Source organism: Alligator mississippiensis, chromosome 4 (genome assembly GCF_030867095.1).
Source record: "Alligator mississippiensis isolate rAllMis1 chromosome 4, rAllMis1, whole genome shotgun sequence".
NCBI lineage: Eukaryota > Metazoa > Chordata > Crocodylia > Alligatoridae > Alligator > Alligator mississippiensis.
The window spans coordinates 44,978,033-44,993,020 of record NC_081827.1 but is presented as its reverse complement, the minus strand read 5'-3'; the positions used below and the strand labels follow the sequence as shown (position 1 = coordinate 44,993,020).

General features: G+C 53.3%; 1 protein-coding gene across 1 annotated transcript; it reads right to left on the bottom strand.

The window, feature by feature from the left end:
- Positions 1 to 7,458: 7,458 nt before the first annotated feature.
- On the bottom strand, positions 7,459 to 10,729 carry FEZF1 (FEZ family zinc finger 1). The gene is made up of 4 exons (XM_006273049.2): positions 9,468 to 10,729; positions 9,235 to 9,369; positions 8,838 to 8,970; positions 7,459 to 8,286 (listed from the first exon to the last, which is right to left on the bottom strand). Exons 1-4 carry the CDS (start codon positions 10,263 to 10,265, stop codon positions 7,970 to 7,972), a joined length of 1,383 nt encoding a protein of 460 aa, XP_006273111.1. The 5' UTR covers positions 10,266 to 10,729; the 3' UTR covers positions 7,459 to 7,969.
- Positions 10,730 to 14,988: the final 4,259 nt, after the last annotated feature.

The window sequence follows — 14,988 nt, the reverse complement described above, 5'->3', positions numbered from 1 at the left end:
ATGCATTCAGGCCTTTTCTTTCCTTCTTCCTTCTAATTTTTTTTTTTAAATGGAGCACCATTCATGGAATTATCAGTAGTCCACTGTGATGATGTGGGCTATTGACAATTCATCAACACAGCATTAGAGACAGACCTACCCCAAAAGATCCAGTAGCCCATTGGTCAGGACAACCACCTGCTATGGGAAATGGGTCTTAGCCTACCTGATTCAGAGCAACTGAACTAAAGCACTAAAGAATCAATTTATCTTTCTGTTGGAGCTGTTTCACTTTATATGATTAATTAAATAGTAATTAAGGCAGAAAGAGACTTATTCTAGGGACCTTACCAGGAATGTGGAAGACCCAGATTCAAGGCCATGCAAATTATTTTTCCTAAACACCTTGTTTACTTCCCTCATTCACAAGTTCTCTTTTTGGGAACATATCTTCTCATGAGCTATACTCATTGTTTGCCAGCTTCTGCTGCCACCCCTCTCTGTGCTATATAGATGGGGGGATTTTTGCATCTGATCCCATTCTAAGCCTATATGACTTGCTGGTAATTTTTAACAAGAAGGAAAGAAAGAAATGTTGACCTGACTCCTGACTATTGCTATCAGGATATAGAATGTTTTACAGTATCTACTTAAATAGATAAACTACATGCCTCCTTAAATCAATTAGAGATTAAAGACAGTAAGAGATGCTTGCTTTTTTTCTTAACCCTAGGAAAAACAATTGCCACCTATCCTGTTTATACAACCACAATAATGTAATGAATATTATTTTTAGATTCTAATTTCAAGTCTTATTTTGTTTTCTTGCAACATTTTTGGTACAAATTACTTTCTGCAGTTGTCTCTTGCTTGTTTAGATATATAATCACATATGAAGGCACACACAGACACACACACCTGCCTTCATTTGATCCTCTTTTTTTAACACAGAGGTTTTTACTATGACCAGAATCATTCATAGTCTAAAAACAAAGTTCCTGATTGAGATTATATTCTTTCTGAAATCTGAAAGAACTAAAGAGAACATACAGACTGTTTGGCTATTTCATGGTAATATCAAAGGATAAACAGGCATTTTAGAAATATTTTCAAAATATTATTTTGCATCCTTAGATCTATTTAATAAGAGTTCTGAGCCAAGATCTCTTTTGAATGATGTGAGGCTTAGAGGTTCACAGGTTAAAAATTAAATTTCAGTTCATGAGACTTGTGACTGTAGAGAAGCTGCTTCCATGTGGTTACATTTTCAGTTTCCTTATCCTTATTTTCCACCTCAACTCTCACTCATTAGATGCTAAATTTTCATAAATCTAGGTCTACAACAAGCAATTTTCTACAGCACTTCTCCGATTGTGTTGGGAATCTAAGATGATCTACTGTGAATCATAAAATAATGGAGGTGAGCTCTTTGCACCCCTAAAGAGAAAAGGGCATAACTTTAATTTTTCACTTGCAACTTTGTCTATCTAATGCTGAGACTGATCAAATAAGCCAGGTTAAAGTTTCAACCCAGTAATTGGACAATGGCATAATTAAACATCTTTGATGAAAGTTTCTAAGAGCATGTGGATGTTGTACCTAACCCTGTTGCTCTTACATAATCCAGAGAAAGGTCCCTTCACAACATCTGATGAAGTACTCTGCTTATGAAAGCTTATGCTACAAATCTCTGACTTATTTGGCCTATAAAGGTTCAAATTTACCTTGTGTTCTTACAGAATACCAAACTGAATTTTCAGTTTAGGAAGTACTGTTATGTTTCAGCCAGTTTAGTAACTCAAAGTCTCCTCTGAATAAAAGCCTGACTATGAAAAATCATCAGTGATTTGGCATCCAAGTGTCCTCCCTCTGAATCATCCTCAAAGCTCACTTTGGTCCAGTAATGCCCTGCAAAAAGCACAGAGCAGGTTTTCTAAATTGCCACTAGCATAGGGACAGCAATTAAACCAATACTCTCTTACCTAATAAGTTTTACATTCCATTGGTGGTATTATTATTTAATACATAATAATACCAAAAGCTCTATTCATGTACCAGGGCATGTCTAATTTTGCCAGGCACTGCCAAGCACAGAAGAGTCCTTGCCACAGCAAATTATACTACAGTATATGTATGGTACACCTATGGAGGGAGAGGTGGATGGGAAGTAACATCTTTTCCCTCAGGTATTTTAGCTGCAAAGTTCCATTTAGCTGAACCATTCCTGGTAGTAGGCTGCCTGACCAAACCATTTTGCTTCCACCTGGCTTCAGAATTCAGTTTCTTAATTACATTGATTCTGGGTGACCATTTCAGAGACATAATAGTGGTGTTAAGGTTAAAGGAAATAATCAAAAAGAAAAACCAGCTCTCATAGCTCAGTTTCATCCCATGTCCATTTCAGATGTTCTGGGGATACAATATATTGTTTCAGTCACCTGTGGATTTGATCCAAGATTTTTGAAGCTAATGAAACCCAGACCTGTTCTTGCCTGGTCAAGCATTCCAATGTGTTCACAAGAGTTCTTTCCCCAAAAGAAGTGTTTTTTACACTAACATGGTTTCTACCAGTTGCTGACCCTTCATCTCCTTTCTGGAAAAGACCCCTGAACAAGTAATAGTGAAAAAACTCATAATACCACTTCCTTTTCAGAACAAGCTTTATATCTGGCATGGAAAAAAATGTTGATTTCTATCGCTAGCTAGGTTCTTACAGCAATGCATGGAGGTCAGGTTCCCTCACTAATTCTGGAGGCTCTTTCAGCTCCCTTTGATAGTGTTAATAGGACTTGCTGTTTATATAACTGTGGTACCTGACATGAGTGGAAGGAATTCTGCTCAGTCCTAATGAAGAAAGCCTGGAGGGAGGTGAAGGGCAACGTCTCTTCCTTTCACAAGGGCTCTCAGCTATAGATTTCCACAGGCATCAGTCTCATCTCCCTTTTATTCAACATTAAAGTGAAGCCCTGTTGTGGCTGATTATGAGGCACTATGGACAACAATGGCATCAACATGCTGATGCTCAACTTTGTCGCTGTTTCATCCAACCAGCTGCATCCATCACCCAAGGATCTCTCAGTGTCTGGCAGAGATAGAGACCTACATGATATCCAGTGTTTACGCTCAAAATGGATAAGATGAAGGTGATACCAATTAGCAAGCAGAATCATTCTGATGAACTAAAAAATATTAGTTTTTTTTTTTAAGTAGATACATGATAATCTGTTGTCAAACTAATTCACACACTAAATATTATGCTATTCCTATCTCTTATTCTCATCGGCTTGGATTAAGCAAAAGGTAGGGGTTTTTTTTGCCTGAATAGGAGATTAAGCCCTTTCCTTCCATCTATAGATTTCACTAGATGTATATAGTGGCATAATGTGAAAGTTGCACAACACGTCCGACTTGGGACTAACTTTAAAGGCCAGGTAGGTTTGGGTACTGCTAAACGGGCTTATGAGGACAACAGTCTGACCATAAAGTTAAAAAAGTTACATCAAGATAACAAACAGGCAAGAGTATAGTCCCAAGGGAAGACAAGTCACTTGAAGTGATTACTACAGTCAGAACTCATGCCCCACCCTTTGACAACCCTATCGAGCACACTTCAGAGTAAAAGTTCAGTTCTTTGTCTCTGCCACGTTTGATAGTGGATAGTTAATGCACAGTCATTATTCTTTGGTAAAAATATCTATGTCAAGGAGCACATAGGTCCTAGGTTTGGCAACGCTTATGGGACTTTTGTAGAGGAAAGACAAAATACTCATTAGTATTTTTAATGGCCCAGCTACTTCAGGGACTGTCTTCCTCACTAACCAACTTCAAGAGCTCAAGTTCAGAAATAATAATCTGACTGTCACAAGGCCTGAGGGGGCCATGATAGGCATTCATGACACCAAGACTTTGTCAGTGAAACTTATTCCAAATTTCTAAGATGGAAGCCAAAGTGAGATTTGCTCACTATACTTGGAAACAGTTTTTGCTTGTATTCTGAGCAAATGAGAGAGACTATAAAATAATAAATGGTAATTAATTATATGAATACTAAGTCACACCTCACAAGCCCCATCGTATTTGCAATCAAGGGAGCTGAACTCTGAACAGCAAAGTTCCAATGTCAGCCTCCCTACAACCTCCTCTACATCTGCAGTATTCCATAAATAGATGTACATTTCTCCTGTCCCACAAGGTGGGATAAGGCTAGAGAAAAGGCAGGAAAAACTGAAACAGCAATTTTTTGTTACTGAGTGATCTGTAACCAGCTGAAAGAAAGACTATAGTTAAGGCACTAAAATGACTTCAATTTCTAGTGCCACAACAGTTTTCGTCTACAGCAATCAGTTAGACCCAATTTCTTTTAAACTGTGTTCCTAATACCTCTGAAGAGCTGCACCCTAATCTTTTAATGCCTCAATTTGTCATCTGTAAAATGGGAATAAAAGCACCTCACAAGAGTGCTGTGAGGAGAGAGACAGTAAACCTTGTGAATACTGGAATACTGTGATAAAGGTATATAAGCACTATGTCATAGGCAGACAGACAAGGTCTTTTAATATTAGGGTTCTGTCTCCCTGAAAGCTCATGGGCAACATGTGGTCTCTTTTGTTCAGCTGGATATCTGAGAAACTTCTATGCTATAGGTTTATCTTTTCACTCAGGCATCTGATTTGCCTCCACTGGTAGCAATGAGTTATATGAAATTGCTGCACTTTATCACTGGTTCTAAGTAATGTTCAGAGTACTTGTAGCATATAGGAAAACATACAAGTGAAATCCTGGTTTGCCTTAAGTTAATATGAGTTTTACCATTGGCTTTACCCCAGAATTTTTATATTAGTAGAATTCTTGAAAGACAACTCTGAGATTGAGCCAGAAAGCCACAGGAATAGACTTTGCCCTTTCAAAAATGACATGGCTACTAAGAACCTTCCATCTCCTTCAGCACAAAAGCTCATTCTGAGACTCCAGCAGGGATGCTGATGCCTTTCCTAATTTTCTGTGAGCATTTGAATGTTCACAGAAAAGCCCCCAACTGACCAGCTTTAGAGCCAAAATCCTGATCCCTGTGCAAAGCCAACCTGAACAAGATTAGGTAATGTGGCTGGACCTATCATTTCATAGGGTGATAACAGAAAAGCTCAGGGAAGCACTGGCTGTGTGAGCACAAGGTGTCCAAGGGTCTACTGCAGGCCAGTGAAAGGACATTTTACAAGGTTATTGGTATCACATCCTACCAGACACAATGGAGAAACAATAAACTCAGTCAGACTTCCATTTTGATCTGGTGCAGTCTAGGAAGGGCTTCAATACCAGTCTGATGGACTGCCTAGATAGCATCAAGTGGGCAGGAATTAATCATTTGACCAGTGAGAAGTATGTCTACACTCACATTTGTAAGTAGCAATTTGTCCCTAATGAAACCCAGGTTTCTCTCAAAGCAATCCTGTTTGGGCTTGGAAATGTTATGAGAGGCGATTGCTTAACAGGGATCATGGCTAAACACAATTTCAATATTTCCAATCTCTAGTTGCTTGCAATATGTCCAATTTCCCCACAGTTTTGTTTTTTCTAAATTAAAGGGTTTGCAGTATTTTGAGGTTGTGCACAGGGGGTGGTTTAGGGTTTGTGTGGGAGTTGGTATTAAACTGCATTCTGGCAGCACCAGGAATTAGAAACTCCTTTTGGACTTTATGTTGCCACACAGCATTTAATTACTGTTCTTCACTCATTCACTATTTGTTACACAAACAAAACCTGCATCTGCCCTGAAAATGCCAGGTTTGAGACCAAAATGACTAAAAATGTACTAGGCGTTTGTGGCATCTGTGGCTTGGACTAGATTGGGGTGGCCAGCCTGCCACAAGTTCCAGGAGAGGCACAAGCAGAAGAGCAGCAGATCCAGGAGGAGTAGATGATCCGAGTGGCACTTACGGAGGATGCAGAGCTAATCTGTGGCATGCCTGGACTGGATGAGGTCCCTGCTGCCCCTACGATTCCAGACATAACACACTGCTGCTGCCTCAGAAGTCATGGGGAAGTGCTCCCTGGTTTTAGCTTCCTTCCTGTTTGCCCAGTCCCTAATGCAGACTTTTAAGAGAAAGACTTGGAAAGCTAGAGGTGAAAGCCCCTGAAGGTCAGTCTGGTAACCCTGCCAGCTGTGACACAGGTCTTTCCCCTCCAGTGCTCACTATAAGTCTCCTTTCCCAGGGCCTCGCCTCCCTAGAACAGGTGAACAACTATGCCAGATGGTAAAACATACAAGGCACCCGTTAGGCCTCGTTCCTCTTGAATCTAGAGGGGAGGGAAAGTTTGGAAAGATGCCCCAGGGCTGTGAGGGCAAACCAATGCGCCGCTGAAGGTTGCTATCTGGCGCTGACCTCTCTGCTTCATGCCCCATGCACTCAAGGGCGCTGCTCCCGCTCCCTCTGCGCTGCCGCAAGCCTCGGGCTCCTCTCCTCGAAATGCCTGTCAGCAGCCAGGCAGCTCTGGCTGCACAGCAGCTCGCTTTGTCCCTGGAGGCGAGGAGCTGCGCGGGGCGAGCAGGCCGCAGCCCGGGGGCACAGGGCGAGCGAGGTGACCCCGCTCCTCCCTCACGCAGGCTGAAGGCGGCGGCGGCGGCGACGGGCGGGACGCGGCGCGGGGCGCAGCTGCAGGCGGCCGAAGCGGGGCCCCCACAAGTCTCGCGGAAGAGTGGCCCGCTGCGCCGCCCGCCCCGGCTCGGTGCGGTCCCTCCTTGCCCGCCGCCTCCGAGCCGCTGGCTGCATCAGGCGCTGCGCAAGGGCCGGGCCCAGGCCTGCCCCCTCCTCCCCGGGGCCTCCGCGCCCGGCCCCGGCCCTTTGCGACCCGTCGGGACCCACTGGCCCGGGCGGGGGGGGCAGCCCCGGAGCGGTGCCCACCCGCGCGGCACTGCGGAGCCACGCAGCTCCCTCAGTCCTCAAAGCCGGGCCCGGCCCCGCGCCTTTTTTTTTTTTGTTTTGTTTGGGGGGGTTTTGGTTTCGTTTTGTTTTTTTAAATTCTTGGCATTGCATTTGGCAGCAGGAGGGAGATTTTCCAAGCAAGCAATTCCCCGCGCAGCGCGGCCAGCGGAGAGCGAGGAGCGTGCTCGGTTTTCAAGGCCGGTTGGCAGCTTCCCGCGAGCAGCTAATAGTATAACAAGCGGGCTTTGATAAAGCCGAACTAATTACCCCTCTTAATTAAAGTCTTTAGCAGTTGTTGCAGTGTTTTGGCAAGAAAGCTTGAGAGGTTTGCAGTTAGCAACCCCCGAGCCGAGGCTCACAGCGGAGCTGCTGCTGATTAACGCGCGGTGCATTTCAAGGACCTGGCACCCAACCACCGCTCTGGTCCGCATCCATCTTCCCTCCGCGGCTGGCGACACCCCGGCACCCCTGCATGTCGGGAACCGCAGCTTTCTACCAGGAGCAGCGCTCGGGGAGCCCAATGATTTCAGGAGCTGGCGCGCCCTCGATGATTCAATCATCGTGTTCCGAGTATTTATTTTTTTTCCACCAGGTCAACGCATTCAATGTTTCACGTGCAAGACTCAACTCCGTACATAGTGAACCAGCTCTGTCCATAGAGATACGATATTCAAGAGGGGGAAGAACGGGGGAGGAAATCAAGAAGGGACAACCAGCAGGCATGTGAATCAACACAATGGAAATATATACACATCGAAATAATTAAAGTGGTGCAGCATTCCCGGCTCGGATAATACAGATCCCAATAAATACAGCAGAAATTGGCTTGGCTTTTTGCTTTTAAAACCATCTCCAAACCTGAGATGTCAAAGGGGAGGGGAGGAGCGGGGGGGAATCGAGTCTTTAAAAAAAAAAAAAAAAAAATAGGAGGGGGGGAAAAAAACCCAAAACAAAACAAAGAGAAGGAAACGATCAGCCCCGTAAATGTTAGTGGCGATATAGAGCATAATACACAAAACCGCTTAACAGGTGCATGCAAAGAGGCGGAGGAGCTCCGGGCCGTGCTGCCCTCACGGCTGGGGCTGGTGGAGCGGCGGCTGCAGCAGGGAGCCCGGCGGCTGCAGGGCTGCGGGCGGCTGGTCGGGCCCCAGCTCGGCGGGGGCTCTGGGCAGTCCCAGGGCGCTGTCGTGCAGCTTGCGGACGTGCTTCTTGAGATCAAAGTTCCTGCAGAAGCCCTTGCCGCAGGTGGGGCACGTGAAGGGCTTCTTGTCGTTGTGGGTGTGCATGTGGAAGGTCAGGTTGTACACCTGGTGGAAAGCCTTGTTGCAGATATTGCACTTGAACTGCTTCTCCCCGCTGTGGGTCAGCTTGTGGTTCTTGTAATTGCCTGCGGACACACAAGTAGGGCAAAGGAACACGGGGCTGAAAACTGCGCACTGCGTGCCCTCCCCGATCCCCTCCCAGCCCGGGCACGGCGGCCAGGCAGCCTTGGGACAGCGCTCTTCTCTGTGCCCCGGATCAATGCACGCCCTGTCCCGCCGGTCCTGGCACGACCCGCGCTTGGCGACCTCAAGCAACCTCTCAACGAAAGAAAGCGGGTCTTTCCAAATAACCTCCGCACCGGCACCGGGATCGAAATGAACGATTAGGATCACCCCGAGAGCCCCGCGCCGAGCGGCCGACGGGCCCGGGGAGGCTCGAAATGTGCTGAAACCTGCGGCCGGCTCTTGGGAAACAAACCCGGGCAGCAGCTGCCAGGGCAGCGGGCTCTGCTGCATCTCCGCCCCGCAAACGGCGGATGGTGGGACCCAGGCATTTGATCTAGCGGTGCAGAGTCAGCCACGGAGGTTAAAAAGTGAAATCATAATACATGATAATGATAATAGAAAAACAAAATATCCCCGCGCCGGTTTCCGCGGCCTAGAGCGTGCCCGGTACCTTTCTGATGAAAGCCCTTGCCGCAGAACTCGCAGACGAAAGGCTTGTAGCCGGCGTGTATTCGCGTGTGCGTGTTTAAAGTGGAGCTGCGGTTGAAGGCTTTGCCGCACTGGTTGCACTTGTGAGGTTTTTCCTACGGGGAAACAAGAGGCAGCGAGTGCGGGGCTTTGGGAGGACTCCTGTTCGTCGGGGGGGGATAAACACCTCCCGCCCGAAGGCGTCTGCAAAGCGCCCTGTCCTGCCACACGTGCAGCCGGCGGCTTCCCACAGCCCTACCCGGGGCCTTTAGGTTTTTCCTTAAAAAAAAAAAAAAAAAAGCCCGAACCCCAACGCAATCCCCTCCCAGCCTCGCCCGAGTGCCCCCCGCAACCCAGCCGGCAGCGGGAGGGGTATTCACCTGCGTGTGTATGATCTTGTGCCGGCAGAGCGTGCTGGCCTGGCGGAAGCCCTTGCCGCAAACTTTGCAGACAAAGGGCCGGGCCCCCGTGTGCACCGGCATGTGGCGGGTTAAGTTGTAATGTGCGTTGAACACCTTGGGAGGGAAAGCAGAGAGAAGGGAAGTTAAGCGCGGGCGGGCCCGGCGCCGGGGGGCAGCGGGGCCGGGCCAGCCCGGGGCAGCGCGGTACTTGCCTTGCCGCAGACCTCGCACGTGAAGACTTTGGGCTTGCTGCTGGGCGAGCTGCGCCCGAACTCCGAGCCCTTGAAGGAGATCTTTTCCGAGAGGATCTGGGCGCTTTCCTTCATGTAGTGCTGCAGCTGCGCCTGCGAGAGGTCCTTGAAGGCGACCCCTGCGGGGTACTTGTCCGCGCCCGGCAGCACCAGCTTGTTGCGCTCGGCCAGGTACGCCTTGGGCGGCGGCTGCAGGGGCGAGCTGAGGAAGTAGGAGGCCACGGGGTGGATGTTGACGCCGGAGGAGGGGTGGCACGGCCCGTCGCCGCGGTTGAAGTAGCAGAGGGCGCCCATGGCGTGGAAGGAGGAGTGGTTGACCACGCGGGGCCGGACCAGCTTGTACTGCTGCAGGGGCAGCGCCTCGCGGGAGAAGTCGCCCTTCAGGCTCAGGGCGCAGTTCAAGAGCTCGCCGCAGCTGAAGGAGGCCGGGGAAGAGGAGTCCAAGTGCGCCTTCCTCGGCTCCGGCCCGCCGCCCGCCGCCTTGGCCAGCGGGTCGTAGGCTACCGGCACGAAGGGGATCATGCAGGGGATGGAGGAGTTGAGGTGCAGCGCGTGCTTGGGGTCCCCCTTGGGCCCGGAGCCCTGGAGGAAGTGGGGCACGGGGATGGCCTTGGGCTCCGGGGTCCTGGCCATGATGCGCTCGATGGAGAAGGCGAGCGGCTTGGAAGTGCTGATCATGTTGCTCCGGGCGGACAGGCTGTCTCTGGCTGGAGCAGGCGCTAGGAGTTTGGTCGCCGTGTGCTGGCCACTATTGTCCATGGCTGGATCGCATTTGCTCGCCGGGCTGCGCCGCTTTGGTAGACGCCTCTTCCCCCCCCCCCTCCCCCTTCTCCTGTCACTGATCTGCGAGGAGGGAGAGCAGCATCCTCGCCGCCGCCGTCACCGGAGCCGCCGCCGGCGGAACCAGCCTCCCCGGCCCAGGGGCCTCGTGCCAGCCCATCGCGGCTTGCTCCGGCGCTCCAGTGACTCGGGGACAATCGCTACTTATTTCTATCAATAGGACGTGTTGTGTCAATAGCGCAGCCGCGGCCCCGCCAATCGTTAACTTCCGAGCGCAGAAGGTAAACTAGATAATTGCTCAGTTCGCTTCCAGCAGGCACCGGGAAAGTTTTCTCCCCCCTGGCGCCCGGCGGCTACTTCTCATTGGCTCCCGCCCCGGGAGGAGGCGCCTCCGGCCCGCTACCTCCCTCCCTCCGCCGGCGCGGGGCGCGGGGCGCCGGGCGCTGCCGGCCTGCGGGGCCACGCGGCGCCGCGATCAATGCGCTTGTTTGGCTTTAAGTGACATCATCTGAAATCGTTGCGCTGGCGCTGAATCGGAGCTGGGGCCGGCTCCGGGCCAGCGGCCGCGGGAGGAGCAGCTGGGGGGAAGGGGGTTGTTTCCGCGCCACTTCCCAGCCGCGGCTCGGAGCGCGCGGCCTGTGCTGCCTGCCGCTGCCCTGCGCCCGGGACACGCCGTCCCGCTGCTGCCATGGGGGCCCCGACAGCCCCGGCCCGGCAGCTTGGCCGAGGGGAGCCGGGAGAGCTCCAGGCACGGGCTGCCGTGTGTCAGTCCTCCCGCGGGCGCCGTGTCCTTGCTGGGCGTGATATTAGAGCTGTACCTGTGCAAGGTGTGCACGTACCCTGCTGTGTGCCAAGGGAAACGCACGCCCACACGATACTTTCATGTACATACATCTAAATCTATGTATATATCTATCAAATGCTTCACTATAACGACATACGCATTTATTTATATATATGAGTATGCATGTGTCTGTGTACATATACACACAAACACACATTACATACACAGACACGCATAGTACACACACATATATACACGCATTATATATATATATATATATATATATACACACACACCTGCATATACACAAGCACATATACACACACATTACATACATATGCAGACACACATACACGCATTACATACACAGACACACATAGTATACACACCTTATACACATATATACACGCATTTATATATATATATGTACACACCTACGCACACATTACACACACACACACATATATATAATCTACACACGTATATACACGAACATATATACGCGCGCACACACAGCTGCCCGCACACACCTGGCAGACATTAGGCGCACATATGCACACAGGTGCGCGTACAACAGGAGAGAGTGGTCGCGCAGCAGCTACGCAGCGCGCACCTCCAGCCCCCGAGGCAGCCCGCGGACAAGACCGCGCCGAGCGGCAGAGGCGGCCCCTGCCCTCGGGTGTTTGCCGGGCCGGGGGGCGCGGGCCCTGTCCCACATGGCCGAGCGCTCATGCCCGCCCATCCGCCTCTCTGTGCCGCGCGGGGCCGGGGACCTCGCAGGCCTCCAGACAGCCCGAGACGCGCGGGCAGTGCGGGGCGCGGAGCCACGCGAGTGCCCGGCAGGCAGCGCTGCGTGCGGCGGGGGGCTGCCCCGGGCCCGGCCGCGGCTCGGAGAGGCCCAGGGCGCACGTAGGGACTCCGGGCCGGGCCAGCGGGGAAGGAAGGATCTTCCTGCCCTGCCGAGCCAGGTCCTGCCGCCCGCTCCCCGGTCTCTCCCCCTAGTGCCCTAGTCGCCCTCGGCGTTGCCCCGAGCACAGCCTGGCCGAGCCGGAGCTCCCCTCCCCGGCCCGGCCCGTGGGCTGCCCTTGCCCCGCCGGCCCCGCTCCCGGCCCGGCCCCACCTGGGCGCACACAAAGGCCGGGTCGGTGGCTTCCCCAGCTGGAGCGGGGCCCGCGGCAGATGGGTCGCGGCTAAGTCGTTAATTGCCACCTTGGAGGGGCCGATCAGGTTCCCAGCGCCGGGACCTCCTCTTACCTGCTGCTTCCTGCGGCGGCCCCGCCAGCCCCGCAGCCCCCGGAGCCTGACAGAGACGCTGCGATCCAGGCCCGTGCCTGATCCGCGCTGAGGGACGGGACCCAGGGCCGGTGCGTCCAGACGTGCGGAACCCGGCCCACCTTCACCGGGGCTCTTCTGGGGCCGGAGCATGTGACTGCGTCCGAGAGGCCACGCGGCTCTGCCCCAGCCCTTCCCCAGCCGGCTCCGCACCGGCCGGCCCCGCTCTCCGGGCCCGCAGATCCGAGCCTGGTGCAGGGGCGCGGGGCCGGGCGCGGAGGCCGCGGGAGGCGGCAGCGCTGCTGGCACACGGGCCCCTCGGCCAGCGGCAGCAACGCGGGGCCGCCCTCGGCTGCAGCCCCGAGCCCCGCGCGGTTAGTCCGCGGGCTAGCGGCGAAGGCGGCGCTGGCTGCCATCCACCCGAGCTGGCGCAACACGTGTTCGCCTTTCGGCTCCCGGACCTTCCTTGGCCGGGCTCGGGAAGCCCGTGAGCACCCCAGAGCCACCCCCCACCCCCGCAGGGCCCGAGTGCGCTTGGCTATCGTCCGCCTTGGGAAAGCAGCTGCTCTCCTCGCCCAGCCCCCGGCCTCGCTCCTTCTCCCCTGGCCGCTGCTGTCGCCCCGCGAGCTCTCCAGCCCGAGCACCAGCCGGCTCCTCTGGAGCTGGGGCTGCAGCCAAAGGCGATTAGAGCGAGGCACTGCGATGCCGAGCCCTTAATCTTTCATTTCTTCCTATTTAATCCCAGCCATCGTTCCGCAGCGAGGCTGTTTTTAAGTAGAAAACGAATCGGAAAGGATAATAACGGGGCTAACCTGGTACGGCGGGCGCGGAGCGTCTCCTGGAGCTGCCTGCGGCGCCCTGACCCTGCTGCGTCTCCCAGCTGGCTCCTTCCTCAGATGCCCGCGAGTTGCGGCGGGAGAAGGCGGCGGGGCCGTAGGAGGCTTTGCTCGGGATTATTTTTGCCGGTGGCTTCCAAGGAGGGAGCAAGACGGTGAGAAGAAAACACTTGTGGCCCCGGCAGCAAGGCCCCTGCGCTGGACTTCGTTTGCAGCAATCACTCCTGCTCCTCATGCTCAGATCCTCGCACTCCCGCGCTGCCGGGGCTAAGCCCGAGCCCGAGCCTGAGCGGGGGCTGCTGTTCCCTTCCCCCGCGGTCCTGCAGCACTACTCTTCCGCGGCGTGAGCCGGGCACAGGCGGGGGCTAAGCCCACCGCGCCTCGGCGTGTCTCACATCGCAATTAGCCCCTGGCTCCTGGGGTGGCCGCCCTGTGTCACAGCCAAGGGCTCGGGTTCGTTTTGTTCTTGGTGGGGTTTTTTTTTAAGTGTCACGACAGGCGGTTTCTAGAGGGATCCAGCGAAGAGAAACGCATCTCGGCGCCAGAGCAGGGCAGCTGCTGTGGGGCCGGGGAAGCGCTCTGCCCGGCGCGGTCCCGTCCGGGTCCCGCGCTGCGCAGTCCTATGGACAAGAGCGGCTCCAGCTTGCGGGAGATCCGCGGTTCTCACGTGCTGAATGCGGGTACCGGGGAAAAACCTGCTTGTTTTGTATTTTTCGTAAATAATTATTTATTATTTTAAAAGGCAGGAGAGTGAGGCTCGCCTTCGGGCCGGCGTTTTCTCTCCCTGCCGGCACTAGGGACAGGGATGATGACACCGCGGCTTTCGTTTTAAATGAAACCTTTGTTTTGTTTTGTTTTGTTTTGTTTTGGGTTTTTTTAAAGGGAGTCGATGGGAGAAAAATAGCCGCAGCCAACCCATGTCCCAGACACCAGCCCCGGCTGCGGCTCGGCACGGAGCACCACCCCGGGGCATTTTTCCACGTGCAAACCCTTTAATCACGTATCACTCCAATTAGAAGTGAGCGCGCAGAGCAGTACTCCCCGCTCGCCCTAATGCATGCATGCGATTTGTCTCCCCGCAGCAGCTCGAGACATGAACTCTAGCAATCACGGCTAATCTAATCAGTCCGCCTATGAGGGGACCCAGTGGTGTCATCAACTCCAAAGGGCCCTTGGAAAAAGTGGCTGGGAGGGGCCAGCAGCAGCTGGGACTATGAATGACACTTTCCTACTTGTTCCTTTCCCAGTTCAACACATGCTTAGCCGTATTCCTGTGAAGTGAACGTGTTACACCGCCGGGCTCGGGCAAGCGCCCTGCATCGGCTCGGGGATCATTGACTTCTCTTTTCTTCTAGGCTCCGTGCGACAGGAGCCGGGCGGAGCCGGGCGCCCTGACCCGCCCGCGGGGCACGTACAGATTTCCCCACGCTGCCAGGCGCAGTTTTCCCCTTCCAGGTTAGAAACCCGGGACGAGATCCAGTCCCGGGGCAGCCCCCCCCCCCCGCAGGGCCCGTGCGTGTGTCCCGGCTGGCTCTGAGCAGCACCGTCACCTCTGCACCGCCGAGAAAAAAAAGGAAGAGCCCGTCCCTCTACCGGCGCCGCAGCCTGGGAGGCGAGAGGAGGGGGCGATCCCCGCAGTCCGGTCGCGGGGCAGCTCAGCACGGCTCGCTTCCCCTTCCCCCAGTACAAACGAAACATGGGACAAATCCGGTCTGTGGAGTGAGCCTGGCGGGCAGGCTCTGGGCACCTGCACGGCGCTGTGGCGAGCCCAGCCCTCCTGCGGGTGCCAAGGACACGAAAGGAGTTTCCA